This window comes from Erinaceus europaeus, chromosome 3, assembly GCF_950295315.1.
Source record: "Erinaceus europaeus chromosome 3, mEriEur2.1, whole genome shotgun sequence".
NCBI classification, from domain to species: domain Eukaryota; kingdom Metazoa; phylum Chordata; class Mammalia; order Eulipotyphla; family Erinaceidae; genus Erinaceus; species Erinaceus europaeus.
The window spans coordinates 44,886,815-44,909,897 of NC_080164.1; the positions used below are offsets into that span (position 1 = coordinate 44,886,815).

The window sequence follows — 23,083 nt, forward strand, 5'->3', positions numbered from 1 at the left end:
TAGTCAACCTCACCCCAGTAGATAAGAGAGATGGAAGCCAGAGGGCCAGGAAGGGGCAGAGAGACCGAGAGAGAGAGAGAGAGAGAGAGAGAGTAAAAAAGAGACCTATAGATACACAGATTTAAAAAAAAATCACCACTGAAGAGAAAGGAAGAACACAAGCAACTAAAAGCCTATGAGTAGTTGAAACTCAGTAGTAGCTGCTAGAAATGTAGGATGGAGGTCCTGGAGGTGACGCAGTGGATACAGCATTGGACTTTCAAGCATCAGGTTCCAAGTTCGATCCCTGGCAGAATGTGTACCAGAGTAATGCTCTGGTTCTCTCTCTTTCTCTCTCTCTTTCTCTCTCTCTTTCTCTCTCTCTCAGCCTCCTCCACCTCCCTCACTAGTAAATAAAATATTTTAAATGTAGACTGTTATCAAGCTGTACATGTAATATTTGTGTATTTAATATAATATAGGTGTTTTTAATATTTTATTTATTTATTCATGAAGAATGATGGGCAGAGAGAGAGAGAAAGAACCAGACATCACTCTGGTACATGTGCTGCTGGGGACTGAGCTCAGGACTTCATGCTTGAGAGTCCAGTGTTTTATCCACTGCACCACCTCCTGGACCACACTATAATAGTTTATATTTCAATCATTTTTTTTCCACTAGGGTTATCACTGGGGCTCTGTACCTGCACAACTCCACCAGTCCTAATAGCCTTTTTTTTTCCTTTTTCTTCCTTTTTTGTAAAGGGAGAGAGCAACAGAGAGAGAGAGAGAGAGAGAGACCTGTAGCACTGCTCCACCCCCTATGAAAATTCCCCCTGCAGGTAGGGACCTAGAGCTTGAACCTGGGTCCCCGCACATGGTAGCATGTTGTCTCTACTGGATACACCACCACCCAGCCCCTAGACCTCAGTTTTTTTAAGTTAAAAAAAATGTGCCAAATATCAACCAGACTGGAAAAGAAAGAAAGAAGGAGATAGAGATGACAATGCAGACAGAGGTCTGATGTGAGCTGATCAGAAAGGCACTGGGGAAGGACCTCAGATGCCAGAGCAGAGAGAGGGAGACAGGGCAGAAATCTGGAGGAAAGGCTGCAAGCAATGAGCACAAAGGTGGAGGAGGCCACCTAGGAGTTTACAAGGAAGGCCTTGCAGATTGTCAAAGAACTTCCAGAAAGGGGTGCTAACAAGTCTCTGTTCTGGCAGAGTTCACAGAGAAGTCCCTGTGATAAATGGTAGGAGGTGGGACTGGGGTGGGGGGCTACACCCTTCAGAGAAAGGGTGAGGGAAATCGGTACCCACATCTCCCGACGGCCCTAGACTCACGTCTTCTCCGGACACACAAACCAGTCTCCAGCCCAGGCCCAGCCAGCTGAGGGGCGGAAGCTGTCCTTGGGAAGCTTGATCTTGCCCGTGATGTCAGAAAACTTGGGGTAGGTGAGGCCTGTCGTGCCCCAGTTCCCGACGAGGGCCAGCTTGGTCTGGTTCTCATACTGGAGAGCAAGCAGGAGGAAGGGCAGTAAGCAAGTGCTGCAGCCTGGGGCAGACCTGGTAGTGGGGGTTCCATTGGTGCTCACCGTTTCTGCAAAGACTGAGAGCTTGCCCTCTGCAAACTGGTTGAACTCCTTCTCATCCACAGAGAGTCCAAACCAAAGCTTCACCCGGATCTGCACAGGCATCCGGGCTCCAGGCACTCCCTCCATAGGATACTGGGGACCAGAAAGACAGAAATCCATCAAGGTCTGGCAGTTCCAACTGGGGGTAGGGTGGGGAATGCGTCCAGGCCTGCCCATACCAGCCCTGATACCCGACTAGGCTCTCAGCCTGTTGGAAGACTGAACAAAATCTCATTGAAGGGGAGAGCAGAACTAAGAAAGCTGCCCACCTGCTAAGCACCTGTCCCATTAGAGGAGGCTAACTAGCCATCCCATCCTGTCCCAGAAGCTCTCTGCAGAGACCTCATCAACCAAGGTCCCCCTTTTTCCCCCATTGCCCCCTCTCCCTCCACATCTTCACCCTTAATCTCTTCCAGAATAGCACTGTCTTCTGGAACTTTCTGCTGTTATGCAAAAATGGTTAATATCTGCATTCTTAATATAACAGACACTGCTGTGACTAAGAAATTGTTTACTGTTTTACTTAATTAGCATAAATTTATTTTTTCCCCTCCTGGTGGTGCACTTCTAGGAGAGGGGTAAAGGGCCAGCTCATTCTGGAGGGAAAGTTGCCTAAATTTAAATAACCACGTGTTAACCAGACAGCTTGCTCAGTGGTGGAGCGCAGGGTTTGTTATGCATGAGGTCCTGAGTTTGATCCCCAGCACTGCTTATTTCAAGGTGATGCTCTAGTGTTCTCTCTCTCTCTCTCTCTCTCTCTCTCAGATAAATCAATCTTTACCTTTTTTCCTTTCTTTTGTTGACTGAAACAAAGAATAATTGAAAGAAAGGGAGAAATAGAGAGAGAAGAAGACAGCTTCCTTGGGAAGCTTCTCTCTGCAGGTGGGAACCAGAGACATGAACCCAGATCCTTGCACATGGTTTTGTGTATATTCAACTGGGTGCACCACTGTCTGGCCCCTGAATAAATAAACCTTAAATAAATAGCCACATATGGCTGCAACATTGGAGAATTTTAAGAACTTGTCATTAAAACAGAAACAATGCTGGAACATGAGGGCAGAGGAGGGCCTAGTGGGGGTTGAATTGTTATGTGGGAAATTGAGAAATGTTACAAATGTACAAACTGTGGACTGTAAACCATTAATCTCCCAGTACCGAAATTTTAAAAAATAGAAAGAGATACAATGATCCAGGTCTAGAAGAGGTAATGATCATGTTTTCCCCTTCATTTTCAGATTGGGAGGGGGATTTGTTTGGGTTCGTTTTTTTTTTTTTTTGGGGGGGGGGTGTTCATTCGTTTGTTTTGACTGGATAAGAGTGTATCATTTGATATTTCTACCCTTTCAAGTGCTTATCAGCACGTTAACCACTATTCACTGGTCTTCAACTGCTTTTTCTCCTGAAATTTTCAGAAGCTCTGCCAAGATGGAATAACCACAATCACCCAAGAGCAACGAAAGCTCATTCTCTACAATGACTTCACCATTTGACTGAAATCAAATTGCTTGCTCTTAGAACAAGGGGGTGTCCCTTAGAGGAAGTGACAAACAGAGTGCCTAGGCTTCGTGTACCTGAGCTTAGGGGGGACCAACTCCCTGGGGACAGGGAGCCCAGTGGGGAAGAGAAAAGCATTCTGCTGGGCTGAGGGGAGGGAGGCCGAAGGAAGGGGTCTCTGGATGGGGGAAAGGGGACCTGTACCCCTAGGGGACATGGCAAGAGGGTTGGGAAGGATGTGGTCACGCCAAGGTTCACCCTCCACCCAGTCAGTCTCTCTGCTTTTGGTTCATCCCAGGCAAAGTCTGGAGAAACCCCGACCCCCAAGTTATCACCCCCCCTGGAAACTTTAGCTCATTTCAGCTGTTCTCTCTCCCCCAGGGGAGGTGAGTGGCCTTTTCCCCTCCAAACCGCCAGCCCCAGGGAGATGACAAGAATGCCTGAGCAGCCCCCCCCCCCTTCTCTGACCCACCCCAGCTCCCCCCTGCCCTCCCCCAGACGGGGCCAGCCTGCCTGACCCAAAATAGCAACAGCAAATAAAGAAATGTCTAGTTTGGGGCTCCTTTCCCTCTCTGCTGGTGCTCATTTTTTCCAACTTTGGTTTAAGTTAAGAAACACCAATGTTTTCTTGGTCTCCGCTCGCTGCCAACATTTTTGTAGAGCTTGCTCAGGAGCTACTGGCGGGGCTCGTAAACTCAGTAGGGAAGACTTCGAGAAACAATTCTATATCTTTTACTTCTCCTTCTCCTTCTTCAAATCAGAAAGATTTGTCAGACTGCCTTGCCCAAAAACTTCAGGGCCAAGAAGTCGGAGCCTGGCACTTAGGCTCCATCCCATGTGTCCTCTGGGTGCAGGGCCCTAGTCTTGACTCCACCAGACCAAGCTGCCCTCCCAGGTTGCCCACTCAAAGGGGCAGCTCCCTGGCTTCCTTCCCTCTCGTCCTACCAAGCGACAACCTGTCTTGAAGGGTAGAGTGAAGGTTTGGGGGGCTGGGCCTGGAAGTGAGGGTGCTGTCAGGAGAGGGAGAATTGGGGATGGGGTCATAGTAAACAGTTGGGTGGGGAGTGAGTGGAGGTGCACCTTTTAACTCCTATGGGTGGCCACCTAGGCCCCCTGCATTCAGTCTAGTGACTAGGATCCCCAGGGGAGGGGGACGGGGGTTGCTAACCCACACTGTGTCCACAGCAGGTGTGATATGGACAAAGGAACAAGGATAAGGTGGAGGGGTGCTGCCCAGAAGTCAGGCCTTGCAATCCCCAGACCCCCAACAGGAGATGAGAATGGCCAGGGAAAGTAAATAGGGGTGAGGGCAGTCCACAGACTGGAACACCCCTGGCATTCTCTCTAGGCACAGCTGGCCTTTCCCTGGGATCCCAACAACCCCTGATGAAGGCATGTGCTGGCCCCTCACCTTGGGTCAGCCTCCAGCCATGGTGCTAGTGAAGGCTCCTGTCCCTAGGGAGCAACACCTCCTTCCAGCAAGACCCATCACCACATATACCTAATCCAGTCCTCCAGAACACTCAGAAGGGTGGCCTGGTTCTCATTTTTCAAAGAGGTCAGGCAACCTGCCTAAGGCTACACAGTAGTCCACCCAGCCCTGCACGGATGCATATCAACCTCTCTCTCTCTCTCTCTCTCTTTCTCTCTCCCTCTACACACACACACACACACACACACACACACACACACACACACACATACATATTGCGCCAAAGAAAGCTATCTTCCAAGCCATGATGGGCCTAGACCTCGAATAAATCCCTCTCTCCATTGTTACTGGACATTTCTATCAGGAACAATACAATAGACCTCTTTGTGGACCCCCAAAGGACCTTGCCCTCAACTTGGATCAACAATGGTAGAGAATGTTCCATCCTCCAAAGGGAGGCTGGACAACATACTCTATGCTACACCTAAGAAAGATGGGTCGATATTAGGACAGCTTGGAATGTTCCTACTCATGACCACAGAATGTGAGCTCAGATCTACAGGGATGAAGAGGTCACATAGGCTCCTAAGCTGAATATGGGCCCCAGATCACATCAGATCGATGGGATTTATAGTCAACAATATTTATACCCCTTTCCCATATTAGGGAGCTACTCTCTTCCCTGATCCAGCTTTCTAGTCCTTTTTACAGCCATGACATCATCTCCCCAGACAATAACTTGGATCCACCTGCATATCAGATTTCAGGCTCAAGGGAAAAAAGAAAAAGAAAAAAAAAACTAGTATAGCCACAGGCCCTTTGGAATATAACTAAAATATGCCTACTAGCTATCTACAAAATGGAGAACCCCCCAACGCTTCATCTGCACTATTCCAGCCTTTAGGTCCATGACTGGTCAACAATTTGTTTGGCTTTTTATGTTAACTTTCTTTTCAGCCACCAGGTTCCAGACTCTAGCATGATACTGACCAGACTTCCCTTGACAGACAACCACACCAATGTGTCCTGGAGCTCTGCTTCCCAAGATCCCTTCCCCACTAGGGAAAGAGAGAGACAGCCTGGGAGTATGGAACGACTTTTCGACGTCCATGTTCAGCCAGGAAGCAATTACAGAAGCCAGACCTTCCACCTTCTGCATCCCACAATGACCTTGGGTCCATACTCCCAGAGGGTTAAAGAATAGGAAAGCTATCAGGGGATGGGATGGGATACAGAGTTCTGGAGGTGGGAATTCTGTGGAGTTGTACCCCTCTTATCCTATAGTTTAGTCAATGTTTCCTTTTTATAAATAAAAAAATTTTTAAATGAATGCTTGGCCCTTAAATAAATGGGTTGACCAGCAGTCACTCAGAGCTTAGAGGCTGAGATGAGTTGGCAAGGACTTCCTGAAAGAGGGGGAAGTGGGAGCTGGGCCTGCCCTGGGTTGAGGAGGCCAGCAGATTCTGATGCCAAGGGAGCCACTGGGTGTGAACACAAGTGGTGAGACCAGGCCAGCTCTCCAGGCCACTCCACCAGGGTACCCTGGGTGCCAGCCCTCCACACCCGGACTCTGCCCTGAGACCAGGCACAGGACTACTCCAAGCAAAGCAGTCAACTGTGCCCGCATTAACCCAAAGAAGAGGACATGGGTCCCTCAATACCTGCTTACTCCCTGGCTCCCCACCCCAAGGAAAATTAACCCCCTAAAATGAGATGGAAAGGGACCAAGGATGGGGGTGGACAAGAAAGGGAGGGAAGCATAGGGGTTGGAGGATGGGGGCAGATTTACTTGCTTCCTGCTCTCTACTGAGGTAGAGCTATGGGCACACCTGGTGCCCAGACACAACCCTTCCTACAGGAAGGATCTCAAAGCTGAGTTTGACTCCAGCTGGAGTGGAAGGCCCCTGGAGGCTTCTTATCCATGAGGGAGGGGGTGAAGGCTGAATCCCCAGTCCCTCCCCCCACCAGAGGTGCCTAAGAAGACAAGCACATCCCCTCCCTGGAAGCCCAGGGCCATGGTCTCAGCTCCAGTCCTCTGGCTTCTAAACAAGCTGTGTGGAGTCCAGAGACTTGGTGGGGGCAAGGGGAGGAGGAAAGTGGCTTCATTCAGAGACCTCCCACACACACCATCCCTTCCCCAAAGAGCCCCAGATTTGGAGGCAGAGAGAAGGAAGGAAAAGCAGACAGGCTTTATGTGGAGAAACCAGGATACCAACTTGAGGAGAAAGAGCCCACCTTCAGGAAGATGGTCTGCAGCCTCCCACAGTTCCTGCCACAATAGCTGGCGCCCCGCCGGGAGAAGAGGATCTCGTGGGCAGGTACCCGCTGATAGGCCACACGCTTGTCCCCCTGCAGCATCCAGATGACCACGTCAGGCAGGCTGTTCTGGGGCTGGAGAGAGGGGGACGGTTAGGATAGGGACAGGTATATGTCACCAGGCCCACCAGGAGCTGTCAGACCGGACCTACACAAACCTCTCCTCAGTTTGCTCCCTAGGCCCATCTGACCTCCCCGCATGGCTGGCACCTACCTCATCTTCTGATAGATTCCGCACCCATAGACAAGTGGGGAGCCAGCCCCAAATTCACTGAGCTGAGTCCATGATTTCTGGGAGAACCCCCTCTTGCTGGGAACCCAGAGCTTGCTTTCTCCACAGGAGGGATAGCTGTTCCCAGGTTGGCGTGGGGGAGATGGGTCCTCCCTCCTCCAGAGAGGATGCTGCACTAAACATGCCACCTCCTTCCCCAAAGCTTTCCAGAGGACACCCCCCTCCTCGCCCTGTAACACCAAGGATGCTGGGGCTGATCCTTTTCGAGACCTGGGGACACAGTGTTCTAGAATGATGACCATCTCAGAATAAAATGGCCCCTAAGCTTCTCAGAGCCTCAAGCAGTCTGGCAGCCATAACTGGTGAGGAAGGGTCCACCTGATTCCCAGGAAGGGGAGTAGAGTGTGTTTGGGGTAGATGTGGGGGGCTGAGCCTGAGGCCCCTGTGGGCTGCTAGCTGAGGGAACATGGGCTTGAGATGGTTAGCAGCCAGTTGGCTTTTCTGACTTTCTAGTCACCTCACCAGGGATTCTCCAAGAGTGTAGGCTAGAAATGCATGTTCTCAGGCCCCTCCCCAGATGTGCCAGTCAGGTGGGGGCCTGGCTTGTCTGACATGTGCTCAGGGGGTCACATCTGGGTGCCCATCACCAGTCAAAAGTCAGTACCCAGGGAGCCGGGTGATAACGTACCAGGTTAAGTGCACATAGTATGAAGCGCAAGGACCCACACAAGGATCCTGGTCCATGCCCCTGGATCCCCACCTGCGGGGGGGGGGGATCACTTCACAGGCGGTGAAGCGGGTCTGTAGGTGTCTATCTTTCTCTTCCCCTCTCTATCTTCCCCTCCCCTCTCTATTTCTCTCTGTCCTATCCAAAAAATGGGGAAAAATGGCCACAGGTGCAATGGATTTGTAGTGTAGGCACCAAGCCCCGGTGATAACCCTGGAGGAAGAAAGAAGGAAAGAAAGAAAGAAAGAAAGAAAGAAAGAAAGAAAGAAAGAAAGAAAGAGAAGGAAAGAAAGGAAGGAAGGAAGAAAGAAAGGAGAGAGAGGAAGAAAGAAAGAAAAGAAGAAAGAAAGGAGGAAAGAAAGGAAGGAATGAAGGAAAGAATGAAGGAAGAAAGAAGGAGAGATGAAGAAAGAAAGGAAAGAAGAAAGGAGGAAAGAAAGGAAGGAAGGAAGGAAAGAATGAAGGAAGGGAGAAAGAAGGAGAGAGAGGAAGAAAGAAAGAAAGGAAAGAGGAAAGGAAGGAAGGAAGGAAGGAAGGAAGGAAGGAAGGAAGGAAGGAAGGAAGGAAGGAAGAAGGAAAGTTTTAAAAAGGAGTCAGCACCAAGGTTGTTTGCCCTTCACCCCTACCAGCCCCACAGCAATCCATGCTGACAGTTTTGGGGTCAGTGTGAACCAGGAATCTAGAGAGTCAGTCTGTGGTCAGACAGCACAGCATCCACCCTGCAGGCCATAAGCCCTGACCCTGATCAAGGGTTAGCCTCGGGCCAACTTTCAAGGACCCACATTGGGGGCAACCTTTCCTTTCTGTTCCTTTTCTTTTTGTTCCTGTTCCACCTCCTAGACACCTTTTCCCAGCCCTGCAACAACTCGCTCCTCTAGAACCCCCTCTTAGAGCTTGTCCATCTCTGTCTACTCCTTCTGGCGAGACCCTTTGTCATTCCATCCTCACGGGTGGTCCCCAAGGCTGTGATCAGAGAAGGCAGCAGATGATCTGCTGTGAATATGACCAGGCCTTTCTACTCACTCTGGACAAATGTGTGACCTGCCAGCTTGCCTGGAAAACTGGGTGGGGGCATCTAACCGAGGTCTGAGGGTAGGTGGAAAAATGATGCTTCTACACTGAAGCTTCTCTCCGATTAGACACGGAAACACTCTGAATCTATACAAGCGCTGCCTCCTCAGGCCTGGGGCTTGGGGGTTATCCAAGAAGCCAAGAAGCACATAGCCCCAGGAGAGGCAGGTTCAAGGCTAGATGCAGGTACCTGCTGGCAGGCGGCAGGAGTCGGGCTCCTGGAGGAGCAGGAGCCAGAGGCACCCCAGCTCTGTCTCTGCCATACATTGGAGACATTTGGGTCACACAACTACACACCAATTTCTGTGCTGGTCCCACAGTCCTGCTGTGTCTTATCTGCTCCTTCAGCAAGGGGTGGGGGTAAGAGGGGACTGAGAGTTACAGGGCACCCAGCAGTGGAGTCAGGGCCAGGGCACATGATGCAGGCAGTCCCCAGGCCCCTCTTCATCTGTAGGTTCCAGGCAGGGAGGAAGGCACTGGGCAGGGTCAGCTACCTCTTCAGCCAGGGCACGGAGACGCAGTAGCCAGTCTTCGGCTTGTTCCAGGAAGGTGGGGAGCTCGCCGGGGCTCAACTTCAGGGCCAGGGCTGCCTCTGTGATCTGCTTCAGGTGGCGTGTGCGCAAGCGGTACAAGTACTGATCCAGGTGGGTAGCGGATGGTGTCTCGTGGACATGGACTAGGGGCTGGCTGTGAGGGGCAGACAGTCGGGACAGACTCAGATGAGCAGGTCCAAATACAAGCAGCACACACACTAACATGCACAGATGTCTCCCCACCCCAACCTTTCTGTGTTCAATGTGCCTCAGGTGCCTTCTCCAGCCTGCCCATGCGCATAGTCATCTCCATGAAACCTACTGTATCCTCACCTTCTCTAGGAAACCCTCCCAACCACACTGGCCCACAGGCCTCCTGCTCTGAAGCCACCCCCCCCCCATCCCTTTAATCTGGAGGTGCATGTTTGGAATTTATCCTCAGCTTCCAGTCTCAGGATCTCTGTGCCCAACTAACTGTTGCCTGGGCAGGTCACTCCTGCCCCCTGCAGCCTCAGAGAACAGAGGCCTGAGCACTGAGTCGCCTTGGCTGAGATGGGCCGTGCTGCTGTGCGCATACTTTATTCAAGGAGGAAATTTATGGAGCCCTGACAAGCCACTGCAGACGCCGTGGGGAGACTGGCAGCCAGCAATACAAATGTGCCGACCCAGGGTGGCCCCACAGCACCCCTCCCAGAACCCTCAGCTTCAGGAGGACTTGGGAGAGGAGGTGGAGGGGTACAAGCAGTACACAAACACATCCCTAGGCCCCAGATGGAGGACTGGGCTTAAACTCAATCCTATTTAGAGGTAAAGAACTCTAAATGCCCCCAGCCCACTAGGCTCCTCTGCCCACCCCCCAAAAAAAAAACCTTTCCAGGGCTTCATAGGGTGGGGTGGATAAAGTGGAGAGGGTCTGTCCCCTCAGAAAACAGGTTGCCTCTAGATTATCCCTGATGGGGGAGGGGGCTGGAGGCTGCCCCACCCCTCACCCCCACCAAGCCCCTGACTTGCAAGCAGGACATCAGTCAAACCCACTCTGCCAGCTCTGCTCCCACCACTCTCAAACCCCCCACCACCATCTCACCCGCCCCTCCCCGCAGTGTCTCGGCTCCCGGCTCCCAGCTCCCGGCTCCCGGCTCCCGGCTGATTTATTTTTCTGCCAATTTCCCCGAGCTATGCAGAACCAATTACCGCCGGAGCGCAGCGGCACCACCGCCGCCAGATACACCGCTCTGGCAGGCCCTCTGTGCACTACATTTTTCCTGTTATTTTTTTTAATTGAATTTTTAGGGTGGGGGGAGCCATACGCAAACTTCATCTCGGGGAAACTTAAGCCCCAGGGCCTGTCTCAGGTCACGTACTGCACACCCTGTAGTAATATAATATTTACTGCCCCGAGGGTGCCGCGGACGCCGGGCCGCCCTAGGCCAGGAGCCTCCAGCCCGGCAGCCCCAGCGAACGTGGCGCAGGGGCACACTGCTGGGGAGAAGGGGGGGCCTGGGCCAGAGCCCTGGGCTGGGGCCTGCTAGAAAAGCGGCCTGCGTGGGCCTGAGGGTGGGGGCCAACGTGTCTGGAGTGGGGTACGGAGAGCCCAGCCAAGCGGGGTGATTTATGCTTCCAGCCGGGTCGGGAGCTGAGAGAGACCGACACACAGACCACCGAGGGGAAGCCGCCCGGATGGGGGCCACCAGCCCCGCCAAGACTCCCCAAGGTACAGCCAGTCCCACAGCCACCACTGGCACAAAGTATCCTTTCCTGCCCTAGGAAAGTCCGGGGGGGGGGATGGGGATGGGGGAAGAAAGGGGGGCAGAAGAGGGGTCTGGATGACGTTAGGTCACACACATCCCCCATCGCCAACAGAGGCAACATCCCACCAGCCCTGGCTGGCTGAGAAATGATGGGTAGGTGGGTGCAGGGCAGAGCTGGCTGCTCCTGCAGCTGAGTAAAAGGCTTCAGACTCTGTGCCTACAAGAAAGATTAACAGGCCTCAGGTCATCTATTCATCTCACTCCCATGAGCAACAGCTGTAAGATGGGACTTAGTCCAATCTAGCCCTCAAAGACTGCCCCCGAAAACACAGACAAATCAGCTAGATCCACACTGGAACAGCCTCCAAGTCAGGAGTGCTTCCTGGAGGAGGCAACCCGAGCAGCACCTGGCAGGGCAGCAGGAACTGTGCAGGACATACAGAGTAGAGTCGGAAGGGTGTTCTGCCAGGAGTAGCAAGAGCACACAATAAGGCTCAGAGACAGAAGGGAAAGAGGTGGCAAGGACAGGACAAGAGAGAGACGCATGACAGTTGGAGGGGAGGGTCGCTGTGAGTGCAGGGGCAGAGAATGAGTCCCAAGAGGCCCAGTCACTGAAGGTGAGAGTTGGGAGGTTTTTCTGAGGTCACTGCAGAGATGGAACAGAGGAAGATGGGGTGGCAGATGGCTGTACCAGACAGACGGCACCTGGTGGACAAGAGAGGAGAGGAGGACGACACTGTGATAGAAGCACAGGTGAGCACCACTGGCTGGCAACAGAGGGGCTCCTAGGAAAAGAAAGTGAGGGAGGAATGGTGAGGTGGTAGAGATTGGGTGGGGGCAGGCAGAGGAATGGGGGGCAGCTGGTGGGCAGCTGGAGGACGGGCTGCACTGTGCCAGCCGGGGGCACACTCAGGACAGCACAGTGTAGGAAGGCCTCTCTCTGTGGCCCCAAGACTGCCTCAGATGATGCCTAGGAAGTTGGTCCTGATGCCTGGAATTCCTCCCTTGGAAGCCATTTGTGTGGAAGGGGTGGAGCTCTCGGCATGGGGCAGCATCCCCAGGAGGCCCAGTCCATCTTCCTACCCCAGAATGACTCAAAAGAGACAGGCTTTGCAAAAAGCATTCTGGGGGTGGGGCAGTAGTGCAGCAGATTAAGTGCACGTGGCGCAAAGCGCAAGGACCGGCATAAAGATCCCGGTTCGAGCCCTCGGCTCTCCACCTGCAGGGGATTTGCTTCACAGGCGGTGAAGCAGGTCTGCAGGTGTCTATCTTTCTCTCCCTCTCTCTGTCTTCCCCTCCTCTCTCCATTTCTCTCTGTCCTATCCAACAACGAATGACATCAACAACAACAATAATGACCACAACAAGGCTACAGCAACAAGGGCAACAAAAGAGGAGAAAAAATGGCCTCCAGGAGCAGTGTATTCATGGTGCAGGCACCGAGCCCCAGCAATAACCCTGGAGGCAAAAAAAAAAAAAAAAAAAAAAGCATTCTGAGTCAAATTCCCTTAGACTGGAGTCCTGAGTGGGGCTGTGAGGATAGCCCAGGATATGAGTCCCATCAGATCTTCCAAGGCCCACCCAACACAGCAATCAAGGCAGGGCTTCTGGAGCTCCCAAGCACCCCTGCAGCACCCAGACACAAGACATATGCCTCCTACTCCAGACAGCCACCCCCGGGTTCCTGTCTTTCCCAGCCCAGCTCTGCTCCCGCTGGCTACCCAACAGCAGCCCTGCGGCCCACCCCGATGCCTGGGGAGTATTCTGGGACTTCTTCGGGCGTCCACATCCAATCTGCCATTGGGTTCTGCTCATTAGAGAACAGGAGGAGGGAGGTACCAAAATAGTCCAATTGAATAGCGTGCTGCTTGGCCATATGTGTGAACTAGGTTCAAGCCCAGTCCCCACTACATTGAAAGAAGCTTCAGTGCTTTGGTCTCTCGTTTTCACTTTTAAAGTAAGATTTTATTTTATTTTATTTATTAATTTATTGGATACAGACAAAGAGAAATTGAGAGGGAAGGAGATAAAGAGGGAGAGAGAGATACCTGCAGCACTGCTTCACCGCTCATGAAGCTTCCCCCTGAAGGTAGGGACCTGGGGCTTGAACTTATCTCTCTTTCTCCCTCTCCCTCTCCCTCTCCCTCTCTCTTTCTACCTCTCTGTCTATATCTTTTTTAAAAATTGATAAAAAGAGGGTCAGGCGGTGGCACAGCAGGTTAAGCACATGTAGCACAAAGCGCAAGGACCAGAGTAAGGATCCCAGTTCAAGCCCCCAGCTCCCCACCTTCAGAGGAGTCACTTCACAAGCAGTGAAGCAGGTCTGCAGGTGTCTATCTTTCTCTCCCCATCTCTGTCTCCCCTCCTCTCTACATTTCTCTCTCTTATCCAACAATGCGGACATCAATAACAACAACAATAACTACAACAATAAAAACAAGGGAAAATAAATATATATTTTTTAATTAATAAAAAATAGCAGTGGGGACAGGGATCAGCCACTTTTTGGGGTGTCAATCTGGGCAAGCTAATTTACTGTTCCATGCCTCAGTTTCCTCATCTGTAAATGAGCTTTTTTTTTTCATTGTTGTAGTTATTATTGTTGTTATTGATGTCGTCATTGCTGGCTAGGACACAGAGAAATGGAGAGAGGAGGGGAAGACAGAGAGGGGGAGAGAAAGATAGATACCTGCAGACCTACTTCACCACCTTTGAAGTGACTCCCTTGCAGGTGGAGAGCCGAGGGCTCGAACCGGGATCCTTATGTCGGTCCTTGCGCTTTGCACCACGTGCACTTAACCCTCTGCGCTACCTCCTGACTCCCTAAAAGAAGCTTTTTTACAGATGTACTCCTACCTGTGACAATGTGTGTGGAACTCTGAAAGCAGAGCCCAAAATGTCACTCGGCTGCTGTCATCAACACACCTTCGAACAGGTCACACAGACTTTCACTTCCCTGGCCCTCCTAATGTCCCTGTCTCAAGTGATACCTTCATCCTATGTGCCCTCACCACCCCCAAAACTCATTCCTCCACTGCAGCCAGGAGACAGTCTGCACCATGGGGGCCACTGTGCCCCCCCCAAGGAAAAACAGCCCCCAGAGTGAAAGCACATCAGCAGAGCCTGGAGACCAGGCAGATTCCAGAGTCCCTGCAACTCCACCCTCGACACACACACACCCTCAAGAGACAGATGTCACTCCAGCTTCTGTACCTGTGTTGGGTCCTCCTGCAGAGTTCACAGGGAACACCCACTCTTCCAGAAAGAGCCCCTGAATGAGAGCACTGGGGTGTGAAGCACCTGCTCTGAGCCTTGATCTGTGACCTCACAGCACTGTGCTCGTCAGCACTGACAGTGCGGCTGTATTTGTCCTCGTGCTGGGGACACCTGGCACAGAGCTACCAGCCACAGAGAAGCCTGGGTGGGAAGGGCGCACCCTCTCTGACTGGAGTTCTACTACAGAACTGGGAGGGAGGGGCATCTGGGGCAGCACTCAGGCTGCTTACAGATAGCCTTTCCCATGCACGGGGGAGAAGCAGGGCCATGGCCCCCTCAGCCAGAGGCACTGCTCACATACTCAGTAGGGGCTGGGAGACATGACTGAGAAGGCGGCATTGAGTATATATCTGCATGGACCCACATTTTGTCCCACAGGAAGCAGAATCCTTCTACTACTGAATTCATTTGACAACTGGGAAAACTGAGGTCCAGAGAGGTGAAGCTGCCCTGCCGCTGGCTCAGGTGACAAGAACCGACGTGTCCTGGCACTTCTGAATAATAACCGCAACTAGCATTGACTCCACACTTCCTAAAAGCCCAGCACTGTGTGATAGTATGAAGGGCTTATTCTTCAAGTGGAGTGGAAGATGAAGAGACCAAAGCTTCAAAGTCGGCAGGACTGAGCCCCAAATTACCCAGCAGTGGGGGCGGTGCTGAGATGCTCCCCTTCTGCTGGCTCTCCAAGCCTTCCCCCCAACTCTCTGTCATCCCCAGAGCCCCCTTTTCCTAAGAATCTCAGTCAGCCTGTGGATTGAAGGCTAAACAGAACCAGTGGTCTCAGGCACAGCCTTGGGGGAAGGAGGGGGCTCCATCACCCCACGAGCCAGCTCCTCCTGCAGATCCCATCAAGGAAGCAAGAGGTCGGGGATCAGACACAATGCTCCCCATTCAGGTAAGCCTGCCGCCCCGGCCCCACAGCTGCTGCTGCTGCAGGGAGATTTACGACCTGCTCTAAATGTCACCTTTTCAACTCCCCATGCTGGCTCCACCACCTTTGGACTCAGCCAGGCTGGACGGCTGGCCAAGCATGGCTGAGGGACGTGCGGCCGTGCACTGCCACACACGAGCTCGGCAGGGTGAGGGCGGCGGGTGTTGGAGGTCATACCTGCAGTCTGCAATGAGCTCATCCATCAGCTGAGCCACCAGGGCAGCCATGTCCTCTGAGGAGCACTGTGCCTTCAGGGCCAGGTGGACCTCTTCCAGGCTGGCTTCCTGTGGAGCAAAGCTCAGGATGTCACTACCACCTCCAAGCAGAAGGGACACACCGGATCCCCCAGTCCCCAGGCCCTGTCTCTGCTGCCCAGTCTCAGACCCAAAAAGTAAAGAACAGTTAAAGCAAAGAAGGGAGAGACCCCACACCAGACAACCAGGATCTGTCCTGACTCTAGAAGCTTCTAGGCTCCACACAGCAAACAACCCTGGTCATGAGGAGTCCCGGTGCCTGGGGCAGGCTCTCTTACAGAATCTGGTTGCGAGTCACTCTTCACAAGCTTCTGCTGGGCCAGGGAAATGACCCTTTGTGCATGCTCAAGTCTACCATGTGGAATTCACTCTTGTTCTCAATTTACACACACACACACACACATACACACACACACACACACACACACACACACACACACACACACACACACACACACTCCCTCTAATCCTTCTTTCTGCAGCTCTCAGCCTCCAAAAGTAGGGAGTCCCTCTCCAGAGCCATGTGGCCCAGTGGCCCCCCTGTGTGCATAAGCCTTTCCATGGAGTTCTTCTTCATCTGAGTCCACCAGCCTCGGCCCTGAGCCGGGAGGTGGAAAGCTCTCACAAGGTGCCTATCAGCCTCCAGGACAGGGCCATGTACAAGGCCTAGGGTGAGAAGCCTAGGGACAGGCCCCAGATAGAGAATTCAGCCCCTGCCCTCAGAGACAGAGCTACCAGAAAACAAGTCAGGAACAGCAGGGGAGAACCACCCATCCATAAAATGTCTTTGACTCTTAGCACCTGCAAGGTCTTGTGCGGCAAGCCTCAGGCTAGAAGGTGTAGGCGAATAGAAGCTGCCCTGCCTTGAGGATTCAGCTAAATAAAGAGGTAACACAGATAGAGCTTCCACACTTCAGATCATGTGATTCTCCAAGAGTCCCAAGGGAGGTGAGCAGGGGGACTCTGACCCAGAAGGTGGGGTGCCCTCCCCTGCTTCTCTAGCTCCTTAGTGTCTGTCAGCTACTCTCCTGGTCCCAATCCTCCCTTCCCCTTCCATCTTCCCTGCCCTCTGTTTTTGCCTCTCTGCTTGCACACATGGTTGTCCCTGCCCCTGCAGCCCCTCCCTCCACCCTAAGGCTCCTCCCTTGCCCCACAGTGTGGTCACCTGGGTTGTGCCCCCCACCCATGGCCATGCTCCCCAGAGAAATGGCCAGGAGACATCATCAGAACCATCAGCCCCTGCTCTTGGCCTTTGCCCTTCTGCTCACCTCCACTCAGGCCAGACTGAAGCTCCCAGCACCCACAGGAAGCCCTTGCTCACATCCAGCGAACATTGACATCTGACTTCAAATGCTCTGATCTTCTCCAGACTGCCCTGCTCCTAGCCTTGGGCTCACACCCCCCCCCCAGCTCTTCCCCGCCCCAAAGTCCCTTAGATCACTAGCACCACCACCAGTCCCTTAGGCCACCAGGTCCTCCTAGTCTCGTCACTTTATCTGCAAGACCATTTCCTCCCAGCACCTCGTCACACTTCCCCCACAGTGGAAACCTATTTGAGCTCCTGCATTGTTTTTCACCTCCAGGGTTATTGCTGGGGCTCAATGCCTGCACCATGCACAAATCCACTGCTCCTGGAGACCATTTTTCCCCTTTTGTTGGTTGCCCTTGTTGTTTTATCATTGTTGTGGTTATTATTATTGTTGTTGTTGCTGTCATTGGATAGGACAGAGAGAAATGAAGAGAGGTGGGGAAGACAGAGAAGGGGAGAGAAAGATAGACACCTGCAGACCTGCTTCACCGCCTGTGAAGCGACTCCCCTGCAGGTGGGGAGCCGGGGGCTTGAACCGGGATTCTTAAGCCAGCCCTTGCACTTTGCACCACATGCACTTAAACCTCTGCGCTACTGCCCAACTCCCTTGAGCTCCTCCTGCCTTTGTGACCACTCTCCCTCCTCAGAGCCCTCCACCCTGGGACTCCCGGAGAGTCCCTGGTCAGAAATGTGCTGCTGCTTCACACACTTGACCCCTGAAGGCAGTGCAGCTTCTTGCTCACCTCCACTTTCTGGCTACAATATTCCAGCACAAGGCCCTGTAGGCAGTAAGAGGCAGACATCCAATGGGTGGATAGATGGGTGGGTGGAAGGGTGGATAGGGCAGTGGATGGCTGTGTCCCACTATTCCTAACTTCTCTTCGTTCTTTCTGCGGGTTGTCTCCTACAGCATAGGGGAGGCTTCCCCATGATTGCCACCACCCTCTCTCTTCTCCCAGCATGAGAGACAACAGTGCAAACTTGGCACGAGGACACAGAAGACCCCGGGCACCGTGAAGGTCTGTGGGCACCGATACATGTGGACTCATGGGGCCAATGTGGACCCCCCAGGGACAGGTGCACAAAGGGTGACAGTGGGGGGGGGGTCCACTCACAAGCCGGTCTGCAGTCCTGAGCATCTGGTTCTGCGTCTCCACTCTATGGCTGATGTCCTCCCAGTAGGACGACAGCACCACCACGGGCTTGACGTTGCCCCAGGGCAGGTAGTAGTATTGGCAGCCTGGAAGGGTGCACAGGGCTGGCATTGAGCCAGAATCGGGGGTACCCAGGGCGTGGAATGGATTAGGGCACCTGCTTCCCTCTCCCACTAAGAAGCCCCTGCAGTTCACAAGTGGTATGATCAGTGGCCCTGTGTGTCCAGACATCGGGGTCTGGGCTCCCCTCCTGAGTGTAGCAGGTGGTGGCTGCTCTCATCAGGGATCCTCAGCACATCCGTTAAAACACCCTGCAAGGGGGCTGGGTGGTGGTGCACCTAGTTGAGCGCACGCAAGGATCCGTCCCCATCCACAAGTGGTGAAGCAGGTCTGCAGGTGTTTCATTTTCTCTCTCCCTCTGTACCTCCTGCTCCTCCTCTCTCAATTTATCCCTATCCTATCAAAATAAATAAAGGAAAAATATGGTCACCAGGAGCAGTGGCTGCATAGTGCCGGCACCAAGCCCCAGAGACAACCCTAGGGGTGATAAGAGAAGTAAACAAATAAAATATTTAAAAAAAAAAAAAATCAAGCACCCTGAGGCCCCACACTAGGCACTGCAGCCTCTGTGCAATGGATGACGGTGAGTAGCAGCCTCTGTGCTCACCATGGTGGCTGCCTGTGGCAGGGGCCCAGCTGGTGGCAGCACAGGGATAGGGGTAGAGCACGAGAGGGTGGGCATCTGCCCGCTTTCTACAGGAGGCAGAATCAGGGCTCTCCCCCAGGTCTGGGGCCCCAGATTCTCACCATCAAAGATGGCGCGGCTGTACTGAGTGGTAGAGGCCAGCGGCAGGCAGGTGTTATCGAATTTGTTGCCGTAGTTGCCGATGCTGACCTCGAACTGGATGGCGTCATCCACGTCCTGCAGCATGGAGGCCGAGTAGAAGGCGGCAAAGAGCGAGTACTTGCGTCTCCGCAGGTATTTCTGGGAGCAGAGCAGGCAGTGGGGGGAAGGGGGTCACTAGGAGAAGGAAAGAAAGAAGGAAGGGAGGAAGGGAAGGAGAGGGGAGGGAGGGAGGGAGGGGGAAGGGAAAGGAAAGGAAAGGAAAAAAGAAAGGAGGGAGGAAGACACCAAGGTGGGAAGGAGGGGTGGCATGCCTGGCTGGAGAGATGGACGGATGGCTGGGGAAGGGCCTGTGCTGAGAACAGTGCCCAGATCTGATTGCTCACTGAGCAGACTCATTCGAGGCCGAGTGTCTGGGCTGCTCCCCCATGGTCACGCTGCTCCTTAATCCAAACCAGCAGCAATGGCAGGGCCACCAGCTCGGGGAACCAGGTCCCCCAGCATCTGCCGTACAGAAAGGGCCGATGCTCCATGCCCCTGGCCAGCACTTCTGCCCAGCCTCTGCAAGGTAGTCTCTCTCCCTCTCCTTCTCTCTCTCCCCCCTGCATGGCCACAGGTGGTGTGGAGTGAGTAAATCCCACTGTCACCTCCAGGCACACCAAGCACAAGGCTGAAGACCTGGCAGGCGCACTCAGTTTGAACCAAGATGACCTTTTGGGGGCCCTCTGTGGGAGGTAGAAGAAAGAGGGGGTTACACAACCGGGTCTGGAGAAAAACGTGAACCGTGATGACAGCCTGCCCTGGCTGAGAGCTTGCAGCATCTGGATAGGAGTTCACCACAGGCTCACAGTAACCTCACACCCCCACTTTAGAGAGAGGAGAGCTGGTACAAAGGGGCAGGCTGGGAGTCAGATCCCTACCATGTGACCCCAGAGTCTCAACACCACCAAGAAAGCTCCACACAGCCACTTCCTGGACACAGGGCCCAGCTCCCCCACTTGTGGTTCTGGGACATTTGAGACTTGGTTTTCTTGTCTGTAAAATGGAAATGCTCACAGGGAGTCAGGACTTAATGACACTGGGGTGTCTCTGACATAGGGTGAGTACTAAAGAACCTGCCATTCTTACATTACTATTATAAAATCGCCTCTCATTTTGTTAGGACCAGGGAGATAGTGCAGAGGTAACACAACACACTTACATGCCTGAGACCCCAGTGTTCCCGGGTTCAAACCCAACTACATCACATGCCAGAGCCAAGCAGTGATCTTCCTCTGCCCCCCTCTATGTTTCTCATGAAAATAAATGATTAATGAATAATGCTGGACGGGCAATGGTGCAACCAATAAAACACACAAGTGACCATGTACAAGACTCCAGGGTTGAGACCCCAATCCAGAGGAGAGAAGTTTCACAAGCAGTGGAGCTGGCTTCAGGTATCTCTCTCTCTCCTTCTCTCTCCCTCTCCCTCTCCCCCTCTCCACTTCCCCCTCCCCATCCCCTCTCCCTCCCCCTCTCCCTCTCCCTCTCACTCTCTCTCTATCTCTATCTCTCTCTCTATCTCTCTCTCTCTATCTCCTTCTCTTATCCTAGTTCTCTCTGTCTCTAACAAAATAAAAAGAGGAGAGCCAGGTGGTGGCATGCCTGGTAGAGTGTCCATGAACTACAATGCTCAAGAACTCAGGTTCAAGCCCCTAAATTCCCACCTGCAAAGGGGGAGCTTTATAAATTGCTAGGCAATGCCACTGAGGCCCCAAGGGGGGAGGTATGAGCGGCAGTGCCCACAGACTGTGCCCTCCTCCACCTCGATGCTTTGGGACCAGCCCTGATGGGAACTGCCCGCCTTGCCCCTCCCAGCCCCATGCCCCTCACCTCCACCCTCAGGATGTCATCTGCTGGGAGATCTTCCACCTTCTGCTCGCTGTGCTCCACCAGCTTGGTCTCCAAGGAGAGCAGAAGCCGACCTCGGTAGGCCACACCTTCCCCCTGAGATGGGGGTGAGATTAGCAGGAGCAGGTGGGGTGGAGGAGAGGAGAGAAAGGAAAGGAGTATGTTCTGGCCCTGGAATCTGGGAGAGCCCTAAAGCAGCTCATCACTCTGCAAGTGGGAAATGTGGGACAGAGTTCAGGGGACACTAAGCGCCACCCCAGTGGTCAACACTAGACTCCGATCTGGCCACAGGGGAGACGAAAACTGAGACAGAAGTTCCTGGATAAAAAAAAGTGAGGATGGGTAGGGACTGACCCTGAAGGAGAGACAGAAGGGAACCAGAGGGAGGAAGGGATGAGAGGGCGGTGGGGGGAGGAGGCAAACAGAAAGAGGGGGGTTCCCTCCTGGCTCTGGGCCTGCTCACACTCCATCAGGTCTTAGAGCTCAGGTTGGATGTACCACCCAGGCCAAGCTGAAAGGCCTCCGACACACAGAACTGGGGGATGGAGGTGGGGAGGGAGGGTGTGAGGGGCCCAGGGGGGCTCACCTTGCCCGTGTTGAGCTCTGCGTAGGGGTCCGGGAAGCCAGTGAATTCCCTGGGGCTGCCATACAGGTTGACATAGCAGGGCCCAAAGGTGGGGAGGAAGCCCAGGTGGTCATCCACTGGGAGACACAGAGGGGAGTCAGAAGGGATGGCCCGGCTGAGCTTTCTAGGCCTGAGTCCAACTCAGTTCCCCGTGTGTCCCTGGAATGAAGCCCCCACAAGCACACCTTCCCACTGCCCCCCACCCCCAGTTCTTTTCATCCTCAGCACCAAGCTGACACAGGGTGAGTTGACCATGTTTATCCTTTCTACTTAACAGCTGGGGAGACTGAGACTCAGAGATGGAAAGCCGGACCCAGCATTGTGTACCCTCGAAGGCAATGCACTCAGCCAGCACACAAAGCTGGGGCCAGGCCCTCCAAGGTGCAACCCCATCCTGCGGTCGAACTCCCCACCCTCCTGCACCTCCACTGGCATCTCAGGCCAGGGATGACTCCATGGCCCAGTGACTAGAAACGTCATCTCCTGGGACCAGTTGAGTACACACATTACCATGCGCAAGGGCCAGGGTTCAAGCCCCTGCTCCCAATCTTCAGGAGAGAAGCTTCATGAGCAGTGAAGCAGTGCTGCAAGTGTCTCTCTTTCTCTTTCCCCCTCTCTCCCCGTCCCATATCTCAATTTCTCTCTGTCCTATCAAATAAAAGAGGGGGGGGAAAAAAGGAGAGGGGAATGACTACCAGGATTGGTGGATTCACTGTACAATCCACCTCCCAGGAGGCCAGGGTGGGGATCCACACAGAAGTCCCCAGCACATAAAGGCACTCAAGCCCATGTCCCCTGTACCTCCATACCCTTACAGAGTAGAAGCAGACCACTCGGCAGTCTAGATTCGCCCTAGGGCTTCCCCCCCTCCCCCAAGCTGAGCAGAAAACAATCAGAAGAGCAGGTGACACAATAGTTACGAGTGAGAAGCACACCATAGTGAGGGGCCTTCCCTGCACGTATCTGCTCTTCTCAGAGGCCCTCTTTTGCTAATGTTGTGACTTTATGATTTTCAGTTAACAGCCAAGTGCCCAGGACAGGACTCAATGGCCAGACTCTGAGAGACCTGGGAGTCCCTTGGAGAGGCATGGGGTGGAGGGGGGTGGGGGGCGGCCAGGTAAGAGCCATTGCCAGAAGGCCAGTGGTGAGACCATTCCAGGCACACTTGCAAGGGTACAGAATAAATGGAGTGCTAGACCCAGACCTGAGAAAGTGCTTGAGCAGTGAGCCTCAAGTGTTGGAGAAATAAGGTATGTGAGCAGTGGGCAGGAGAGTGCCTCTCCCAGAGCCAGGGGCTGCCCTGCACCCCTGGTTACCCCCCTGTGGACCCTGTCTGGGCTCTGGTGTTTGGGACAGAAGTGAGAAACCCAGAAGAATGGGACTTGCATGGGCATGGTTAATTATCTGTACCGATCATCTTGCTCCTTCCTAATTTACTCTGTGAATTTCTTTTTTTTTTTAATTTTCCCTTTTTTTTGCCCTTGTTGTTTATCGTTGTCATTGTAGTTATTGTTGTTGTTGTTATTGCTGTCATTGTTGTTGGATAGGACAGAGAGAAATGCAAAGAGATGGGGAAGACAGGGGGAGAGAAAGACACCTGCAGACCTGCTTCACCGCCTGTGAAGCAACCCC

At 53.2% G+C, this 23,083-nt stretch overlaps 1 protein-coding gene across 17 annotated transcripts in view; it reads right to left on the reverse strand.

Annotated features, from left to right (window-relative positions):
- Positions 1–23,083, reverse strand: part of DYSF (dysferlin) — a 272,723-nt gene that overhangs the window by 127,587 nt on the left and 122,053 nt on the right. For all 17 annotated transcript variants that reach the window (XM_060187109.1, XM_060187107.1, XM_060187114.1 and 14 more), the window contains 9 exons: positions 21,413–21,528; positions 20,809–20,922; positions 18,900–19,077; positions 18,054–18,178; positions 15,553–15,659; positions 9,382–9,574; positions 6,777–6,932; positions 1,574–1,705; positions 1,323–1,489 (listed from right to left, as the gene is read on the reverse strand). In XM_060187109.1, coding sequence (XP_060043092.1) covers positions 1,323–1,489; positions 1,574–1,705; positions 6,777–6,932; positions 9,382–9,574; positions 15,553–15,659; positions 18,054–18,178; positions 18,900–19,077; positions 20,809–20,922; positions 21,413–21,528 — 1,288 coding nt within the window. The remainder of the gene's footprint in view (positions 1–1,322; positions 1,490–1,573; positions 1,706–6,776; positions 6,933–9,381; positions 9,575–15,552; positions 15,660–18,053; positions 18,179–18,899; positions 19,078–20,808; positions 20,923–21,412; positions 21,529–23,083) is intronic.